Source organism: Otolemur garnettii, unplaced genomic scaffold (genome assembly GCF_000181295.1).
Source record: "Otolemur garnettii isolate 467f Iridium unplaced genomic scaffold, OtoGar3 scaffold00003, whole genome shotgun sequence".
NCBI classification, from domain to species: Eukaryota; Metazoa; Chordata; class Mammalia; order Primates; family Galagidae; genus Otolemur; species Otolemur garnettii.
The window spans coordinates 7,201,315-7,222,460 of NW_003852398.1; the positions used below are offsets into that span (position 1 = coordinate 7,201,315).

General features: G+C 43.2%; 2 protein-coding genes across 2 annotated transcripts in view; one reads left to right on the plus strand and one right to left on the minus strand.

Annotated features, from left to right (window-relative positions):
• Window positions 1–870, plus strand: part of FAM196B (family with sequence similarity 196 member B) — an 18,392-nt gene extending 17,522 nt beyond the window's left edge. Inside the window, exon 3 of the mRNA XM_003781957.2 lies at window positions 684–870. Within this exon, the coding sequence (XP_003782005.1) occupies window positions 684–870 (187 nt within the window). The remainder of the gene's footprint in view (window positions 1–683) is intronic.
• Window positions 1–21,146, minus strand: part of DOCK2 (dedicator of cytokinesis 2) — a 430,752-nt gene that overhangs the window by 220,704 nt on the left and 188,902 nt on the right. The window lies entirely within an intron of this gene.

Genomic DNA, 21,146 nt, shown 5'->3' on the forward strand with positions numbered 1-21,146 from the left:
GAATACTCTGAGGAGTCTCATGTGTACATTGTCAAGGTGAGACTCAAGCAATTCAAAGAGCAAGGTGTGATATATTAATAGCAATAATGTTACTGACGGTAATAAAGAGAGCAGCAGAAGCTGACACATCTGGAGGACTTCCCACATGCCAGGCGCTACTCTGGGCCCTTCATTTATACTGTCTCACTCTACACATGTTAATTCCATAGAAAGCCTTTGAGATAGGTGCCATTCTTACCTTCACCGTACAGAGGAGGAAACTGAGCTGTCAGTTTTATCATGTGTTCCTTTCTGTTCTTTAAATCTTTTATAATGAGGCAGTTTTATGCATAATATGTGCAAAAAATATCCATTAACAATTAGGAACACTAAATAAATGTGAGAGAAAGACTGGACCCAATATTTACCGAATGCCTGCCATCAGGCTGCCTTGTTACAGGACTCACGTTCACTTAATGACAGGCCAGCAAAGAGGGCATTACAGATGCCAGTTCAATCACTGAGAACTGGAGGTTCAGAGAGGTGGCATAACTTTCCCAAGGTCACACAGCCAGTAAAGTCCCTAAGGATCTGAGATTGAATCCCAAAGCCCACGCACTTCCATGTCAGTTGGGCCCTTGGTGATGTTAAATCAGTCTGTGCTGATTTGAATGTACTTTCCTTCCTTCCTCTCTGTTTTTCAGTGTAGAGTATGATTTTCGGCAGCAGGAAGGCAGGTTCCATGAAGTTCTGCAGAGTCTGGAGGAAGCTGAGCCAGCTGAAGAAGCATCTCCCCCACCAAAGTCCCCAGCAGAACCCCCGGTCCCAGAAAAACAGGACTTAAGGCGGAAAACCAAGAAAGTGAAGAAGAAATGCTTCTGGTGGATCTGAGCTCATTGGGACCATCTCCTGCACCCTTCCCTTGGATCTCCCTAAGAAGGGGAACCCACCACCCTCAAGGCCTTCTCTGCTTCTTTGCAAAGGCCCTGGGCTGTGAGCCCCTTGACCTGGGAAGCAGGAGAGTCGTGGAGCCGGTTTAAGTCACTGCTGGACACCTGATGACCATCCTTCCTTGAGTGCGTGCTACTGCTTGCTGAGGACTTTGTGGACACTAGAGTGACCACTTGCTAAGTTCTCTGAACCACGTGGCTAGGCCTCACCCTGGTTTGCAAGTCTAGAATCCCACCATGAGCAAAACCTCTACTATACCTTTCAACCCCTCTGTGATGCTAAGCACTTCCTTCCCATCCTGGGTTCATCATCCCAAAAGAAAAAAAAATGTGTTGTGTGGAGCTAGAAGATAGAGGAAGGTTCTAAGCAGATAACCCAAAACAAATAAGATAAATAAACTGGCAGTTTTCTAAGATATCAGTGTACACAAGCACAACAGAGCGGGCGGGCATAAGAATGCAAGACCACCCTGGTATGCGGGGGTCACTTTCCTTTTTAATTAACCCCCTTGATTCCAAATCAAGGATCTGTCATCTCATGCCATGTGGGCCTTACTGTCTGTCTCAGAGTAATGTCACTCCAGGGCGTAAGGAATTTGTTGGTGTGGATGGCCTGTGCAATTGTAATCTAGAGCTGTAACTGTAAATTGCAGTTACAGCTGTTTCAGAGCCCACCTTAAACCATCATGCCTGTGGCCTGGGCCCTGAGACTACCTGGAAAATTGGTGGAATGTGATTTGGATTTGAACTTTAAGATTCCACAGCAACATTTAAGATCATGATATCCTGTAGCCTGTCTGTCAGACACATCTTATCAGTAACATAAATAAGGTTAAGATAAGACACAACACTCTTGTCCATTCGTCCCTGCTATAGCCTTGTAGATAGGTGCAAACTTATATTAATTGACAGAGTCTCCCCTCCTGATGACCAAGCAGTGGTCACCCGATTGAAGAAGCAGCAGGAATGAGGATAAGGATATAGCCCCTGCCCATTTTAGCATTAAAGACCTTTTTCTTCCCCCACTCAAGTCTGAGTTCTTTAAGATCTGGCTCATTCTTTTGACAAGACCCTCATACATGTGGTTCCAGTGAAACTTGCATGGCTGAACAAACTACTAAGGTAATATAATTAAGTAATTGCTACATACTCTTGGGGATGAGAGTAGGATGGCAAAGCTCAGATTCCTTCTGGTTAAATTAAATTCCCTACCAGCCTGTGGTTGGACTGATACTGCTAGAAAGGGATCTTGAAACTAAATATACATTAAGTGAAGAAGGTTAATAATCCCCTTTGTGGAAGACCTAGTGTCTGACTTAAAGACTTTGCAGAGTGGAACATTCTGTGTGAATATAGGATGTATGTACCCCACTGCAAACGGAGACTAATTGAGCAAAGCACTCGACAGTTTCACCTTCCCCTGTCACAGTGCTGCAGTGCACAAAGCTATTTCAGTGAGAGTAAGAGGGAAATTTGGCAAGGAATCTCAGCTTGCACTATTTAAGTCTTGGAATGTCATTCAAGATGTTCTTGTTCTGTTTCCAGTGTAATGTTTAAACCCACAAAATGAGACCGGAATATATAACGTCAAGTTAGAATTAAGATAAATACACTTGTCATACTTAGGAAGCCACATTTCAATAAGATATGCTACCACTGGCTGAAAGCCACAGATCTTTCTTTCTACATCCAGAGGATCAACTCTCAGTTGGCCCAAGCAATGGAAAAGAACAGCATAAAGGATAATCCAATAAAGCAAAATCATTTGGGATCTCTTATGTAATTCTATCTTATAATAGAGCTTCCATCCTAATTTGCTTTGCTTATACCAATTTCAAATAGATTTATATTCTTGAGCATTGTGTAGAATGAAAATAATCCTGTTCCTAGAATTAAGAGACCCAGGAAACCAAGCAGTCTATTCCACTAAACTTTGGCAACTGTCTTAAATTTTCAGGGTCTGTTCATCCATTCTGGAATGAAGAAGATAAGGACACCTGCTCTACCTACCTACTTGGTAAACTCTGTGCATGTTCCAACATCATGTGAGCTGGGTCACTGGGCAAAGTTAGCCTAGAATGATGACAAGATGTTTGGGGTACCTCCCACAAAATTAAGAATTTCACGTAGTCAGACGCACAAGTTGAGTTAGGGGGGCCTCACGTACACTCTCAACTGAATTACATAAAACTAGGGTTGGAAAATGTCAACATTTCTAGAAATAAAACTAACTGAGGCCATGATGATCCCAGATCAAAGCACAACAGCACTGCATTGCTTGGGCCACCAACCTAAAACCAGGAAGGCATTCTCTTCGGGAAACTTAACATTTAAGATCATTGTGAGGAAAAAGGGATTGGATAAACACTTTCCTGATGAACAAAACTGATCATCTATGTTTAAAAAAAAAACAAAACACAGGCATATATCAAAACGCCACACTCATCTATTCATGTGAAAATCACTACTTCTTTGTAAAATACTATGTACCATCTACCATGATATCCTACAGAAATGCTGTACTTGAGGTTATATGGTTTTACGGAGAAATATTAATTTAGCAAAAATTACTTTTATAAAATTGAAGGTAAAAAGACCAATATATCTTACATTGCAGGCGTTTATGTAGCTGCTTTCTCTGTAGTTTAAAAAGAAAATGTGTATTCACTATCCTTGGAACTCAATACCAGCTCATCTATAGAGCACCTTCTTAAAGACAATGTACTGATATAAGGTTTTGTAAATTTCTAAACTGTTTTAAATGGGATATTATCTTTTGCAATAAACTTACGTATTTTTCCTAGGTTTTAAGACTCCATTACTAGCTTGGGTTGATTTGGGTTATAAAATTTAAACTTTAGAAGGAAGCCTCGGTGTTCCCAAGGGCAAGTATGGCTTTCATTATAATTGGTTTTATGTATTTCTCAGAGAAACAAATAAACAAAGCCCAGATTCAGCACTGAGTGTCACCAGGACCACAGAGAGCCCCTCCCAGCTCCGTTCAGATGACTCCACCTGGAGATTGGTATTATCATGTCCCTAACCTGAACTTTGACTTACTGATATTCCTTATTAATTAATTTGCCCTTAAAAGGCAAAAAATTAAGGGGAAAATATATGAGAAAAACCCATATCATGTTTCAAAAATAGAGGATAAAATCAAATAATTTTATTAAATTTCTGCTAAACACTGTTGAATGTTGAGGGTGCTTAGCCCAAGACCAGCTCTCCTTGTAAAAGGGGGATATTAACAAATATTCAACACGCACTAAAGCCACATTAAAGCCAAACCCATTTTCTACTTGACTAATCAGAATGTTTGAGAGAGAATTAAAAAGAAAACAACTTCCCTATCATGTGATTCAGTTTGTTTTTTTTTTTTCTCCCTGCCTTGTCCATGAACCATCTTGCACCAGCTTGTTTACACCGGGGTGTAAGTCTCCTACTTTGGGAAACACCAGTTTAGGGAAACAAAACCAAAATCAAACCCTGGACATAGACTAGAAGTCTTGGGTTTGACAGCATTCCGCCACCTTCACTTTGCTGAGTGATCTTGGGCAAGTTATTTAATTTCTGTGTGACTCTGGTTCCCCCGACAATGCTGAACATAACCCTGTCTCCCAACAGTGTCTTGACAATGAATTGAGCAAAAGTCCAAAGCATAATGGAGGGCACCCATCAGGGGCTCAATAAAGGTGTATTCATTCATTTGCTGAGGGAAGGAGACTGGGAGGGAGGATGGAAGATAGCGACGTGAGGTTGCAGTGATTTTCAGAAACAGACTTAAGATGTTCTCAGGGCAGGGAAAGAACTCTCCCTGGACTTATTAGAACAACCTGAAACCATGAACCATGACAATGAATGCTAAGGAATAAAGTTCTCAGGGATTCAGAACCCTCAGGCACGTAAAACACAAGCATAGCACTGTGTGTATGAAGGATTCTTGTTGCGTGGAATCAAATATCCTAGAAGTGAAAGGGACTTGAGGGGCCAGGTCCCTTTTATTTTTACGTGAGTCGATTGAGGAAAGCTAGATGGTTTGCCCAAAGACTTGTAGCAATCCCACGGGAAGGAGTGCTGGGAGCAATGTGGTTGGGGGTGGGGAGGATGTCTGAGGGGCCAAGGCCATTGTAGGAACCACTGAGGCTGGACTTGAACCCATTCTTACCTTCACCAGCTAAGCTGAGTCCTTAGTATAACCTTCACTTGAAAAGGCTCTAATTTTAAGCTGCTAGAGGCAATGTGCTGTATGCTAAAAACATACTTCTTTTTTTAAGTTCCAAGAAACAAAGATGTTTTATGATCATTACGCCCATCAAGCATTGCTTGCAAGGCAAAGTCCTGGTGGACCAATCCAAATCCAGCGTTGTTCACATTGGTTGCAAACCATGTTTGGTAGGCTCGACTATAATCCCCCTTTTGGGTGCTTTCACCTACCTTCCTCCCCACCTCCTTTTAACTGACATGCAGCATGTCATGCCACCCCTACTCCTAAGCTTTCACAAACGTCTGATTTCTTCCCACCTCCCACAGAGCCCTCCACCTATAAACAGTGGGGAAGCATCCTCTGGCAATGCTCAGAGCCTGGTTCTCTCACTGCCAGGCGGGGCTGGGGTTTCAGGTCAGCATGGCTCTCCACCATGGGTGTCCTGCTCAAACCCACTTCACCTCTCAATGGGTGTCCATAGGTGCCTCCCACGAGATCTCCTCAGATTCACCTTCTCTCCCTTCCAGTACGTTTTCTGCAATATGGCTAAAGCAATTGCTGCAAAATTTGGACCAGAACCATATTGCGCTCTGGCTTAAAACCATCTAATGGCATCCTAATATTCTTAGAAAGTAAGACTGTGTCTGTTGTCATGGACCAGAGGCCCTGTGCCACCTGTCCCTGACTCTCCTCTAAGCTCCCACCAGCTGGGAGCTCCCACTGTCTGCCCTGCAATCACATAGTGCTTCCTTGGGTTCCTCGGCCCCACTGTGCTTACAGCCCCTGAAGCATCTGCCTGCACTGTTCCTCCCACCAGAAACACTCCCCCCTCCCCACCCTCCTTGCCCAGTTTGAAGCTCTGTTGGGTAATACTCCAGGTAATGCCTCCCATGACTGCTCCCACCACTGCCAAGACCACACCCAACACCCCTCTTAGACACTCACCTGGCACCACAGACCTTGTCATCAAAGTCTTCATCTGGTACAAGATATACATACAAGGACAACCTTGTCTTCTTTGACACATGTCATTCCCTCTAAGTAGCCTACAATCTTCCTAAAGTAAGAATCCGGCTTATTTTTGCTTGTCTTTGTATCTCTAGCACATACCACAATGGGGTATAATATTTGTTGCAGGAATAAATTAACAAATAAATTGGATTTGGCAGGCAAATGCTAAAAGAAAGGATTCCCTATGTTTTTCCTTGTCCTTCAGTCCCCAGATGTTGGTGGTACCCTTAGGGGGTACAGGATGTATATCTGTGCTCCCAAGATTAGGGACCTCAGCAGGTCCTGTGCCAGACGCTCCCAACTCTACTACAGTCCATATGACAGTCATGACCCAGACACAGAAAGACACGAATGTCCACTTCCAATACCCTCCACCCGCTCAGTACCTCTATCCTGAATATTGACAGCCCAGCATAACCTTGTTTCAGAATAAATTGCTATCATAATTAAATCCCAATGTATTCTGCACATTTTACCAAGATACTGCCTTACCCTATGACAGAGAAAATGAGTTTTGAAATTAAAGCAGATTGTTAACTATTTTTGCAGTAATGTTTCTATTAAAATGCCAGAATTTATTACACCCAACCTCGTCCATTCCAGACAAAACGCAATTCAAAAGAGACAGGGTCTGTCTAAAGGAGCATTTTGGGCAAAGCATTTTGCCTGGGCTTAAACCACGACTAAAATGAAAAGACAATAAAATCACACCAAAGGATTATTTGCTCTGAAGCAAATAAAAGCTCTATTACCGTGAATGGCTTTCACAAATTCTCAGAATCCATAAGTATATCCTATTAAATTTTACACAATGAAACCCATATTTTTTTCTCCTGACACAAACCTCCGTTTTTTGTTTTTCGGGTTTTTTTTTAAATCATGGTGGTGGCCTCCACGTGGTGCTTCACCTTGGTTTCCCAGGTAGCACGTGATGCTGTGTACCCGGTTAGGCCGACAGGAAAGGCTTCCTGCTCACCCACCAAAGGGCTCAGAGAGTCGCTTTAGTTGTTGAACTCACGCGCGCTTCCACTGAGCACACCAATCCCACAGGCAGAAACCACCCCCCGGACAGGCAGAGGAGGAGAGAGGACGTTATCTGTTGTTATCATTGCTTTTGTTTGCTTTGTTGCTTTTTAAAAATAAAAAAACAGTTTACCTCCAGTAGTTGGGGGTTGGGGATCAGAGAGCCAAAGCAAAACAAAACGCCAGCCTTCACAGACTCAGACCCCCGACTCGACTTCATGCATCAGATCCCTGCCATTTAAAACCCACCCACTGGCTCCAGGAAAACGTCTCGGATGAACCTCAGGCCACAGTCACTTTTTCCAGTGAATCATCCGTTGCACCCCTTCTCTGTGCCAGGCTAGCTGCCAAGGATGCTGAGAGACCATGGCAGGCACAGGCCTGGCCTCACAGAGCTCACAGGCCAGTGTGGGGAGGGGGGCGGCATCCAACTACAATCTTCTGAATTGCCCCACTTGACCTTCCTAATGCTGTGCCTGTATCCTCTGGCAGCTGTTTCTTGTCGTCTCTCCCTCTCTCCACTACATGTTAACCTCCCTGAGATGAAGAACTGCTTTCTTCACCTTGCAGTGTCTGAATCCAGGAAGTTTTTGTTAGTGGAAGTGAAAGACTTCGCCGTGGTGAGCTTTCGTCTGTTCCCTGTGCAGCCCTGCACTGGTCTCCAGGGTATGCATCTGCCACATGTTCCACCCCCTCCAATCCCTCCTCCTCACAGATGTCTGGGGGAGATCTCTAAGACCCACACCTGGCCACGTCATCCCCTGGCTTCTGTACCTGAGTCATGACAAAAGTTTTGAGATACACAAAAATCAAGAAACGTAAAATCCATGCAGGTGGAAACAAAGGAATCCCCCCTCCCCCGCAACACTGATAAGCTGAGCAAGTTGAAACTTGCACAGGTGACAGAAAGGACGACGTGGACTACATTTCTTGGAAGTGAAATAATGGACCGTAACACAGTCTGTCTTGAGACTTCCGTACCTCTAATTGCACCCCACCACCATCACAGAGCACAAACATTTCTTCCACGGCAAACAAGGCTCCTTATAATCCAACATCAGCCTCATGCTTATAGCCTCACTTCCAGCTGGGTCACTGTCCCCAACTCCATCTCCTTGTCCCTTTCCAAAAAGTCAGGGGCTGCTGCTATGTATCAGTGACTTTGCACGTGCTGTTCCCCTTGCCTACAAGACACTATTCCATTACCTACCTGCCATCGGACATAATTTTCATGTGGGGGAAAGAAGAGTAGAAATCGTACTAGTGAGAGTGACAATAGAAGCTCTAGTTTCTTGAAGTTACAATGAGCGATTACTAAATGTTTTGCTTCCCTTTGCTCATTTATTCCTCCCCCCACCTCAAATTGCCACAAGGGACTTTATGATGTATCCTATTTTCCAGAAGACTAATTGAGGCTTGGGGGGAGACAAGTAATTTGTCAAAGTCCACAGGTAGGAGGTGGTGACGGCTTGAGTTCTTTCAAGGTCTGCCAAACTTGGGAGCCTGGGCTCTCACTCCTCTGCCAGACAGCAAGTTGCAATGTAAATGTCACCTCCTCTCTGTAACTTTTTCTGATCGTTCCCCGCCCCTGCCATGGAATTAGTCACTCCATCCTCTGAATACCCACAGCACGTTGTGCAGGCTGCTACTTCTCGTGTCATTTGGCATTTCTTTTGTCAATCTCTCCTGTTCATCTCCACCAGGAAAAAAAACCCTAGGGAAAGGGGGCGTTGTCATTTCCATCTCTGGGACCCTCCAAGGGCTGCTCGCGTAGTCTGACATGCTGTAAATGCTTCCTCTGTGTCTGTTGAGTGAACTGGGAGAGAATATGGCCAGGGAAAGAGAGACTGACCAGGCCAGGCCAGGAGTCCTGACTTCTGCCCCCTGATTTTCTGCATAATTTTCAACCAGTACCTTCACCTCCATCCCCCACCTCCATCTTTAAAATGAAACCATCTGCCATTCTGGCTTCACAGGCTGTTTAGAAGAAAGTAAAATTATATACATGAAAAGGCTTTAGTAATTTTGACTACCTCATTAATTCCTATTTTTAAAGAAATAGTGTTTGAAGTTGTTTCTCCTGATTATAAAAGGAAAGCAAAATGATTTTTAGAAAAATGAAACTCCAGAAATGTGCAAAGCACTTGTCTTTTAAGCAGAAGATACCCACTCACTGTTCACCTCAGGAAAGGGCCTGAGCTGTGGGAGATCCAGGGACCCTGGGGAGAGGCCACGTTACTTTCCCCCTCCCTGAATTTCTGTTTCTTTGATGACTTCAGTTGCTATATTCCTGTAACTCTTGCTCTGTACTGAAGTCATAGAATTTTATTGTGTTATTAAAAAATCATCATAAATACCATTTAATGCCTGCAGAAATCCATCCCTGCATGAATGTAGCATAAATCTCAAAAAACAGGTTCTGATTTTGAAGGATCGTTTGACAGAACTGATTCCTTCAAGTCAGCAAGGCCAGTAGCCTGGGCAGGGATGACAAGGACTCAGACTTGTTAGCGGTTGTTCCAACCAGGCTTCCTCGTAGGCAGTGACGGCTCCTCAGCAGCACTCCCAGGGAAGGCTGGCCTGGGTCCCAGGCCTTTGACTGGAACATGGTGTGCCCCATTGCACCCTACAGCTGCTTTACAGCCCAGCTGCAGCGACAGCTTAACATTACTTCTCAAATGCAAGAAAGATCCCCAAACAGGGCCATAAAATAGTTTGTAACCTTATTCACGATCCCTGTGTCAAAGAAGATGCTGGCATGGTAGGAGAAGAATAATAGCGCTTACTGACTGAGGACCCGCGATGTGTCAGGCCCTGTGCTGTGAGCTTTACATATGCTGTTGTTCCAACCTTGTCATGGGATTGGCAGGTAATAAGTGCCATTAGCCATGCTTCACAGATAACAGAGCTGAGGATTTGAGCTTTGAAGAGACTTCCCTGGTGTGGAATGAGCCTCCTCACTCCTTTAGGAAAGAAGGACACAGGTTCTGGCCTGTCAACCCCTCTCAGACGCCATAGCATGTCCCCCAGTTCCATAGCCCTTGGGAAGGAGAGCTGGGCATAAAGGCACCCAGTCCAGGCCAAATGGCTGTCGTCCTGTTTCTAAAGTTCTCCAAGGACAAGAAAAGTTGGCCTCTCTTCTAGTACCAGGAAATAGGATGAGCACCATGTGAAGTCTTCCCTGTAAGAACACACTTCAAGTCACTTGTCCAAATCCCATGCGTCCAGCTCCACTAACAGGAGCTGCTGGCACCGAGATATGGGAGGTAATTTCCTTAGGATCCCATGATGTGCTGCTCATTCTCTGTGACTGCGTTTCTGAGTACTTACTACACAGTTCCCAATCTTCTTTCTCTTTCCTTCTCTCTCTCACCCTCTCTCCTTCCTCTCTGAGTGCTAAAAGCAGCAGCCCCTATGTGGCCAATGAAGGCTCCTGCTAGGACACCAGCTTCTCCCAGGCCTGAGCTCACCTGCTCTTGAGAACCATGAAACGTCTGTTACGAGTCAAGTGTGAAACTTTCAGCAGCAGTGACAGCAGCATCTCCATTCCCCAAGAGCACTTGCTACTCACGGCAAGGTCTGCTCCACTGGACAGAGCAGGGAGGCTGCAGTAGTAGCTGTCTCAGCAAATGTAGAAATCTCACGTTTCCTCTTAATTCTCATTTTTGCAGCCCATAAAGGAACAGAAGAAAGGTTGGAAAATGAAACATGCTCTATCATGCCCCAGCTCTTATGCTTGAATTTGTCTAAAAGAATTCCAACACACAGGGCTAATAGGGTACTTGGAAATGTTATATTTAAAAAATCCTTAAGGGAAAAACTGGCATGAAACTAATCTTTCCTCACCTTATTTTTAAAGTCAGAACTTCCTGAAGCTTGTCATTAATGTGTTCCTTCAATTTAGTTTGTCCTTTCCATTAAATCACTCCCATTAGCTTGAACTGAGTACCTGCCACATGCAAGCCATAGACAGAGGGACAGAAACTCCAAAGATAAAAAGACACAGCCCTGAGAATGGGGGGCTCATCCCTATAGTCCCAGCTACTCAGGAGGCTGAGGTGAGAGGATCACCTGAGCCCAGGAGCCTGAGGTTGTTGTGAACTATGATGATACCACTGCACTCTAGCCAGGAAATAGAATGAGACCCTGTCTCAAAAAAAAGACATAGCAGGGAGGCACCTGTGGCTCAGTGAGTAGGGTACTGGCCCCATATTCAAGGGTGGCGGGTTCAAACACAGCCCCAGCCAAACTGCAACAAAAAACATAGCCAGGTATTGTGGCGGGCACCTGTAGTCCCAGCTACTCATAAGGTTGAGGCAAGAGAATCACCTAAGCCCAGGAGCTGGAGGTTGCTGTGAGCTGTGATGCTACAGCACTCTATCAAGGGTGGCAAAGTGAGACTCTGTCTCTAAAAAAAAAAAAAAGACACAGCCCCTTCCCTGTGGATCTTAGTTGACTGTGGCACATAGATAGGTTAAAGTTTCAATGTTGTACCTGAAACATGGACAAAGAACAATGGGACAGTGAAGAACTATAGCCATCAGGGATGGTCAACCTTTTTTCTACCACATATTGGAAGAGTAAGGATTGTCTTGGGCCACAAAGTAAATACACAAATATTAATGAAAGCTGATTAGCAAAAAAAAAAGAGCCTCGCAAACTTTTTGTGACATCAGACACCACCGATAAGCAAGAAAAGTCCTCACAAAATCAGCAGGCAGCCCCACTGGTTACAGGTTGGACACCCCTGATAGCAGAATGCAGGCGCTCCACAGACCACGAGATGGGATAAGGCACGAAATGTGCCTCCTACTTAAAATGTCCAATCCTTCCTCTTCACCTGTTCAAATTTTTCATGGCATTCAAGACCCAGCCTCAGTTCCATGACGTCTACCTTGGTAAATGACTTCTGCTCCTGTGCCATGGGTCCTTGAAAGTTAGGATACTAGTCCTTCTTTTGCATCTACATTTTAAGCCCAGTATGTCCTGATATGAATATCACCTGACAGTCACTAAAGCAATGCGTCCCCACCCAAAGCTCGTGCAAGCCGGCCACATTACCACAGGGCGCAGCAACCAAGCTGCCCTGAGCTACTGGTGCCACCCTTCGTCTACTGACTATAATTTCAAGTCTCTTGCATATATTTTACTGGTTTTCTTCTTAAGTTAATTCTCTCCCTGATCCCCCCAACACACACCCATACACACACATACAAACATGTAATACACATATCCATACACTTTCTGAAATTTTCTTGATTAAACTAATTATACATAGGAAAGCAATTTCCTAGACACATATAGTGAAATGCACAAGAATGTGGGCTTTGTGCTCGGGCAGACCTGCATCTGATGTGGACCCTCACTGCCTCCTTGCCAGGATTACAGCACTGAGCCAAGTGTACAAGCCCTCTGATGGTTGTTTCCTCCTCGAGAGGAAATCATTTTTGCCAACATCACAGATGAAATCTGATAACGACTTTACAGTGCTTGGTACCATCTCTGTCACACACATGCTCCAGAAATGCTCAGTGTTGTTACCAACACACACATCCTGTGAAGAGGATGGATCCTCCCTTACCCCACCCCTTTCTCCTCCTTTACTCCGCTAGTCTAATCCTGTTACAAAGATTCGAACAATTCTAACACTTGCCTGTTGAGAAAAAGGATAAGGATGATGGCTTGTATGTCCACAAAAATAAACAATAAAGATCTTTGACTAATTTCATTAATTAATGGGTGTTTGTTGAGATCATGCTGGGGGCCAGAGACACTGGTGAGAGATGGTTGTGGCTAACTTCAGACCTGCAGCATTGGAGGGGAGAGAAGTGTCTGGAGTTGAGGCGTCTTTGGGAACCAGCACGAACAGTGCCTTGGAGATGACCAAGAGGCAGAAGGAAAGGAGCCCTGCCTGCCTGCCAAGCCCTCCAAGACCCTCCCTATTAGCCGTGTCCTCTTCTGCTAAGCCCACTATTTCATAAGTACCAACACTTAAATCAACTAAGTTTATAGTTTTTTGTCGTGTAACTATCAGAATTAAGATCAATCTTAAAAATATCACTATCATCCTGAAGCCACCAATTATTCTGTGCTGTTCTCCCTGTTTCTGAAAGTTGCCACATAGATCATCTCATTAGTCTACAATCTAGGCAGGGAGGTCACTGGGTTTAAGGTGCTTATTATTACCTTTAAAATGTTTGATTTCTAAAGAACAACAAATAGTTGTCCTAATAGTGTACAAGTACATAATATACTACTGAAGCGTGGAGACTCTAGAAACAGGACTACCTGGGTTCGGATACTATCATTCTTCCACTATCCAGCTGTGTGATAGGCAAGTTACACGACCTCACCTCAGTTATCTCCTACGTAAAATGGGAGCATCACATGCAGGTTAAGTGAGGCAAAGCACATAAGGTGCTCAGCTCTTCACCTTGTGTACACAGGATTTGCTCAATTGATAGCTTTATTATAAATATTGTTTTTAGCAAGAGGTAGGGTGGCTGAGCAAAGGTCCAGAGTGAACGAATCTGGTTGGAGACCTCCTCTCCCCATGTACTCGACTGTCCTCACACCTGGTCTCCATGGGCTGGACTCAAGAAGTGGAACCACCTTGCTGTGGCCTCTGTACAGGACACCTACAATCTCCGAGCTTTTGGTCTGGCTCAGAGTGGTCACATAGGTGGGCCCATTGCCATTTGATGTCCTAGACATGAAACATGAAGTCAGAGCTTTGCAGCCCCATCTCTGATCACACACACACCGTCCAGAGTCTTCAGCACTACTGGGACGTGAAGCAGGGGGGGATGGGTGAGTGCCACTGTTCTGCTATTTTATTTAGTTTTGGTTTTGAAACAAACTGCTCTAAATTTCAGGAACTGGTATGATGCCAACTGCATTTACCTTTATTTAATCACTCAATAGATTCCTCTGTGAAAACAGGGGTAATTAGGCCCAAAATATATCACCCAGAGCCTTATTTCAACTACCCAAAATACAAGCTAGATCTCAATTTCAGCAAAATTACCAGATTGTTTTCCTTCCGAGAACTGGCAGAGTTTGAGTTCCTTGGTTGATTGTCCCTATGGCATTTTCTGTCCCCAGCACCGGGGAGGCAGGAGGCAGGGGACAGCCTTCTCTATGGCAGTCAGCAATAGAATGCACTGGCCAATGCAGGTTCCCTGAGGCACCCTGGCCAGGTGCACAAGGTGGGACACTTCTCATAATGCTCTAAGACCTATGAGATAGGACTGGACAGGCTTTGGTGTCCCAGGTTCATGTCTGGCCTTATAGCTACCAGCTATACAGTTTTAGACATAATGCTTTCATCCTCTGATCCTCAATTAGTTTTCTTAAACAATAATTACCTGTGTGTGAAGACTCAAGATGTGATCTATCACACAGTAGGGATTTTAAGTCAAACTCTTTTTCTTTTTTTTGGTATTTTGACATCTCTGAAGATTCCAGTACATGTCCCAGCATAATTCATAGCATGTTCTCTTTCTCACGGACACATAAAATCATGGCGCATCTTATATTTGATAAAATAGGGCATGTGGCACATAGAAAAAATTCCCTAATAAAGGGTAGGTGCTCCAAGATTTTTTTTTTCATTACTCTTCTGCTTGTACACCACAGCTTTTTTAAAGGAACCAAGAGTATGTAGAAGAGAATATTGGTTACACAAGAGCTTGTGGACTGGGCCAGAAAAATACCAATGGTATTTGCCAAATATCTTGCACTCACCACTGTTCTCCAATCTCATGCTATGACAGACAGCACTAATCAATTCAGCAAGTCTTCCTACTAAGCCAAGATGAAACCTCTAAAGCCTTCTCAACACAATTCTACAGGCAGCCATGCCCAATCAACCAGGGCTGGCACATGAAGCAAAATCTATTTTAGGTCCCTGACTCAGGAGCTTGGGAGATAAGGAAAGGGAATAGGAACTGGCCAAGTCAGGAAACTCAGATATATGAAAAGGATCTTAAAAATGATGCAGTTCATTGCATGGAGGATACCAAGGTCTAGAGAGGTTAAATTGCCATAAGTCACTGAGCCAATTCTGAACAGAAAAAAATGTGGAACACTCTCTTGTCCTCTCTTATCCAAAATATCCTTCCTATAAAACCATGCTCCTTTTTTCAGCATCAAAGTCAAATTTCTTGAGAACTTAAGTAAATAAACCATTATCTGGATAGATTAGTCTGAGACAAAGAGAGGAAGAGAGGGAACCACTCTTGTTTTGCTTTTGTTTTTTGTAAAATGTCCTTTTATTTATTTGTCACCATCAGCATTCCATTGTTCAGGGAGGTGGTCGACAGAAAAATCAGGAATGGTCATTCTAACAAATGATAAATTAGAAGCTATTTGTTATTTCATACCTTCTCATTCATCTGCCTGTCACTTCCAATTGCCTACCAAGTCCTGCAGTTCTGAGCACACCTGGCCTCACTCCCTCCTCACTGGGAACTGGACAAACTCACCTGCTCCACTCTGTCACCATAGTACTCCCAGAGCCCCTGGGCAGGGCTACTAGGTCTTTGTGTTCTTTGTACCTCGTACACTATAAGATGATTTTTCTATTTCTGTTCTTCCCCCACCTCCCTCTATTCTGTGAACCCCCTGAGGGCAGGAACCAGGTTTTACTCATTCTTTCATCCTTATCCTTTCATCCAAGTATCCTTTTATCCAATGGGGTACTTGGCATACAGTGGGTATTCAGTCAATGTTTCTTGAGCCAATGAGGGGACTAATGAAGGAATGAATGAAATACTGCTATGTTATTTCATACCTTCATATTTTTCTATAGGATTTCCCCTCAGAGTGTTTTTCCTTCCTCAGCAAATGTGTTTTCTGAATACTGGGAACCCACATCGTAGGGAATAAGGAATTACTTCTTCAGATGTTCCCTGGGCTCACCTTAGAAGCCTTGCAAAGGTTGTATGCTGCAAGCTGTGTCATTAGTCTCAATGACTCCAGAGTTCGCTTGCATAATTACAAAGTGGAGAGCACTGAGTGGGGAGTGCCAAGAGGCCTGTAGCCAGCACTCGAGGCTGGGAGAGGGATGTGCCTGGACCGAGAGAAGAAACCACCAGTTTTTTCTTAAGACATTGCTTCATTTTCATAAAATGAGCCTCCCCAGAAATTTCTAGAACAGAAATGTCTCCTCCAAATTAAAGAAAATAATGTTGGAAAGTAATTACTCAGGGGTCAGGGGTCCCTGATTTAATGCTGAAGGCCCCAATTTAATTTCAAATTGAAATTTGACGAGGAGGAGAGGTCCCTATTCCAACCATCAGTTTTAATTTTCCAGATGTGACTTTTATTGGCTAGTTTCCTTTGCTTAGGAATACACATAGTAAACAATCAATATTTATGATAAACGCCAGACATGTCTAGTACCTTCAAATTCCCGAGAAGGCCCCAAATGAGGAGGGGTAGGTGGTTACAAGTCTCATTCTTATGTGGGATTAGTGATTTTTTTTTTCTTTTTTGCAGGAGTAGGAACATTGGGGATAAAAGATGTTAGTTATTAAAATCACAGGAACCGTGGGGTTGGGATGGATCAGTTCTTGAGCTCGGTGCTCTGTAATTTATCATTTGTTAGAATGAATATTCCTGATTTTTCAGTAGACCACCTCTCGAGGACAGCTCTGTATCTAGGATGGCAGTGCCTTCAACTGAGATCCTGAATTCAGGCGGACTGTGGCATGGGCTTCAGGGAGCTGGCAGTGAGCTGAGTTTGGGGCACAGTGCATCTGATATGCCTGAGGGATGTCTCATCAGAAGAACTCTGATTTTCTTTAGGTACAGCCCATGCAATCTCATTTCTGAGTCTTTGTTCTTATAAATGTTGAATGAATAAACAAATGGCTATTATATGTAACAAGCATCTCTGCAAATGGCTCTCCTGTGTGAAATGATTTGATTCTCATAGCAAGTCTATGAGAAAGATCTATTATTACTCCCATTTTATTCCACAGATATGTACAAGCCTTGAAAAGTCTTACGGGTTAAGAGAGGAGCTATGACAAGTTCACAGTTAAAAATGACTCAAAAAAAAAAAAGTTGAGTCAGAGCACATAAAAAGGTTCTCAATGTCATTAATCATCAGGAAAATGAAAATTTAAAGCACAGAGATCCCATTAGAATTATCGTAATCCAAAGAGCTGAAGATACTTTGGTGGGGGTGTGGATAAACAAATCCTAGCAAGTTGCTGCTGGAGATGTGACGTATACAGTCACTATGGAAAACAGTTGGCAATTTTTTGTGAAGTTAAACATTTCCCATATGCCTCAGCAATTCCACTCCTAGATCTCAACCCAAGTGAAATTAAAACCTATTCACATAAAACTTGCATGTGAATATTCATAGCAACTTTACTCATAAAAGCCAAAAGTTGAAAATAATCCAAATATCCTTCAACTGGTGAATGGATGAACAAAACGTGGCATATTCATATACTGTAATATTATTCAGCAAAAAAAAAGGAATGAAGTACAGATACATCCTGAAATATGAATGGACCTCAAAAATATTATGTTAAGGGAAAACTCATAAATATCAGGGTAGGCAAAGAATTTATGAAGAAAGCCCCAAAGACAATCACGGCAACAACCAAAATTAATACATGGGATCTGATTAAATTAAAAAGCTTCTGTACAGCCAAGGAAACAATCAATAGAGTGAATAAACAACCTACGGAATGGGAGGAAATTTGTGTATGCTAGATGCATACATCCAGTGAAAGGCTGGTAAGCAGAATCTACACAGAGCTTAAACAAATCAGAAAAAAAAAAATCAAACAACCCCCTAAAAAAGTGGGCAAAAGACTTGAACAGAAGCTTTGCAAAAGAAGATAGGCTAATGGTCAACAAGCATATGAAGAAATGCTCAAGAACTCTAATCATCAGGGAGAAGGAAATCAAAACCACAAGGAGATATCACCTGGCTCCAGAGACAATGGCTTTCACCAAAAAGTCCCAAAGCAACAGACGCTGGCATGGATGTGGAGATAAAGAACACTTATACGCTATCAGTGGGACTCTAAACTAGGACAGCCTCTGTGGAAAGTAGTATGGGGATTCCTCAAAGAACCGAAAGCAGACCTACCATGCGACCCAGCATTCCCACTATTTGATACTTGCCCTAAGGAAAAAAAGCTACAGAAAGACATTTGCACTCGAATGTTTATAGAAGGACCATTCACAATCGCAAAGGTGTGGAATTAGCCCGTCAGTACATGAATGGCCTAATAACATGAGTTTATCTATAATGTGGAGTACCACTTCACCATAAAAAAAAAAAAATTGGTGAACTAAAAGTTCTTGTAGCAACTTGGATGGAACTGTAGACTATTCTCCTAAGTGAGGCACCACAAGAGTGGAAAAACAAGCACCACGTATTAAATTGGAACTAATTGTTCAACACCCAACATTGTTGAACAATTGTTCAACATCCTGTTGGAAGTAAAACTCAACAGAAACCAAGCAGTGGGAGGGTGAAGGGAATGGGTAAAACCACACCTAACAGGTGCAATGCAGATTATCTGGGTAATGGGCACATTTATAACATTGACCCAAACTGTACAACGGCAATTCATGTAGCCAAAACATTGGTACCCTCTAATAGTTTGAATTTTTTTTTAATTATCATGCAAAAGGGAAAATAACAGGCACAAATGACCTCAAATTGTATTATTTTGCTTATACAAAATTTCCAGTAAAGGTAAGTCTATAGAGATGGAAAGTAGATGAGTGGTTGCTTGGGGCTCATGGTTGGAGGAGTGATTGCAAATGGAACTTTTAAGGGTGAACTAAGTTGTCTAAACTGAATTTTGGTAATGGCTATGCAACTGTAGAAAATTATTAAAACTCATCAAAATGGATACTTTCAAAGGTTAAATTTTAACTTATATAAAAATTACACTTCAATAGAACTGTTTTGTTTTTTTTTTTTAAGGCAGAGAAAAGCCGGATGCAACAGCTCACACCTGTAATCCTAGCACTCTGGGAGGCCAAGGCAGGTGGATTGCCTAAGCTCAGGAATTCAAGACTAGCCCCACCTCTACTAAAAATAGAAAAAAAAATTAGCCAGGCATTGTGGCAGGCACCTGTAGTCCAAGCTACTTGGGAGGCTGAGGCCAAAAGATCTCTGGAGCCTAAGAGTTTGAGATTGCTATGAGCTATGATGTGAGGGCACTCTACCCAGGGTGACAGAGTTAGACTCTGTTCAAAAAATAAATAAATAAATAAATAAATAGGCAGAGAGAGCTGTGTAGTTTTGAAGGCTTTTGAAGCGTCCCAGCCAGGGAAGCTTCATAAAGGGGGTGTTTTGCCCTGGACCATCAAGACCAGGCAGGATTTCAATGCATTGAGAAGGCACAAAAAGGAATTCCAGACAAAGAAAGAAATAGATGCTACCTGTGAAAATGAGACCACGCCGACACGTTTAGGCAATATCTCGACATCTGTTTTGGCTGGATATGTGCATAGAGAAAAGTACACAAAAAACCTAAAAAAATATGCTTGTGGATGGATCAGATCACGGAAGTTAAAAATGTTCAGGCTAATAATGTATTTATGATTTAATTTAGTAGGCAGTGGGGAGCCACGGAACATTCCAGGGGAGGGGAGTGTCCTGGTGAAGATGAATGGGGCAGCAGTGAGGGGTAAGTGTTGAAAAGAGATGGATATGTGGGAGGGAACGAGAACCAAGATGTGATCACTTGCTTGTGTTGGTAATGCAAAGGGACAAAGAGCCTCACTGTACCAGACAGAAGGGAAAATACAATAATAAAGCACCTACTTGGTGCTGTCTAGGATGCAGGCCCTGTTTTAAAAAATCACTATTCTAAAGGAAGGAGCGAGCGAAGAGCCTGCTATAAACAGAATGGGCCAGATGGACTGATGACCATCTGTAGGTTTGTTTCAAAGAGAAGGAATAAAGATTGGGAAGGTTATAAAATGCTTACCCAAGGTGTTTCCTGGAACCACGGATGTGGGAGCTTGTAACGGAATAAGAAATGGTGACACTTCTACGTCAGAAGGATGGTAAGGGGGACAAATGACAAAAACCAGTTTTGCCAGCTCCCTGGCGCTGGAAAGTAGGAATACTTGACACCACAGCCACTCTCTGCGGATGTCACCACTTCCTTGACATATGTAATTAAGGATGTACATTAAGTGAAAATGTGTAGACACAAACAGATGGAAGCAAATGGATAAAAGGAAGGTGATACACTGGGCTGCTTCCAGGAATGGAAATCTTTCTCCGCTGCTGTTAGAACAGCACCCGGCACCAGTGTTCCGCAACCCTCCAACAGGGGTGTAGTATTTCACCATTTGCCATCCCCAAGCCTGGCTCACACCATACTAGTGTAAAGCAGAGATCTCAGAATGACTTTTTGAAAAGTGAATACCACTATTTCACATTCACAAACAGTATGCAAAAAAAAATTAACTGCCAACATTTAAATACCAGACAAATTAGCATAAAGTATAGGAATATTCAGCTTCTCTCCACAAACTGGGAATTCTAGCAACCAACTACATGGCCCAATCCTGCCTGGTATCACCCAGCCAGAGTTGAGCAGCACTTATCCTCCTTCAAACATTAGAGTCTCTGCCTGGGCCAAGTCATCTATTAGTTCATCATTCATTCAGCCAGTATTTATGGAGCACCTACCATATGTGGGGAGGTAGGACCTGGAGACACAGCAAGGAAAAAAATAAACAAATATGCTTACTTTCCCAGGGCTGATATCTTGTGAGGTGAGCTAGACAATGAATAAAGTGATAGATATTTCAGATTGCAAGATAATAGTAAAACTAAAGAGGATTGAAAGAGGATTGGAGGGGTGGTGACACACACACAGGGTGGTCAGGGTGGGAAAGCATCTCTGATGACGTGATACCTGAGCCAAGATCTGATTAAAACAACAGAACAAGTCTTTAGATACCAAGAGAACAGC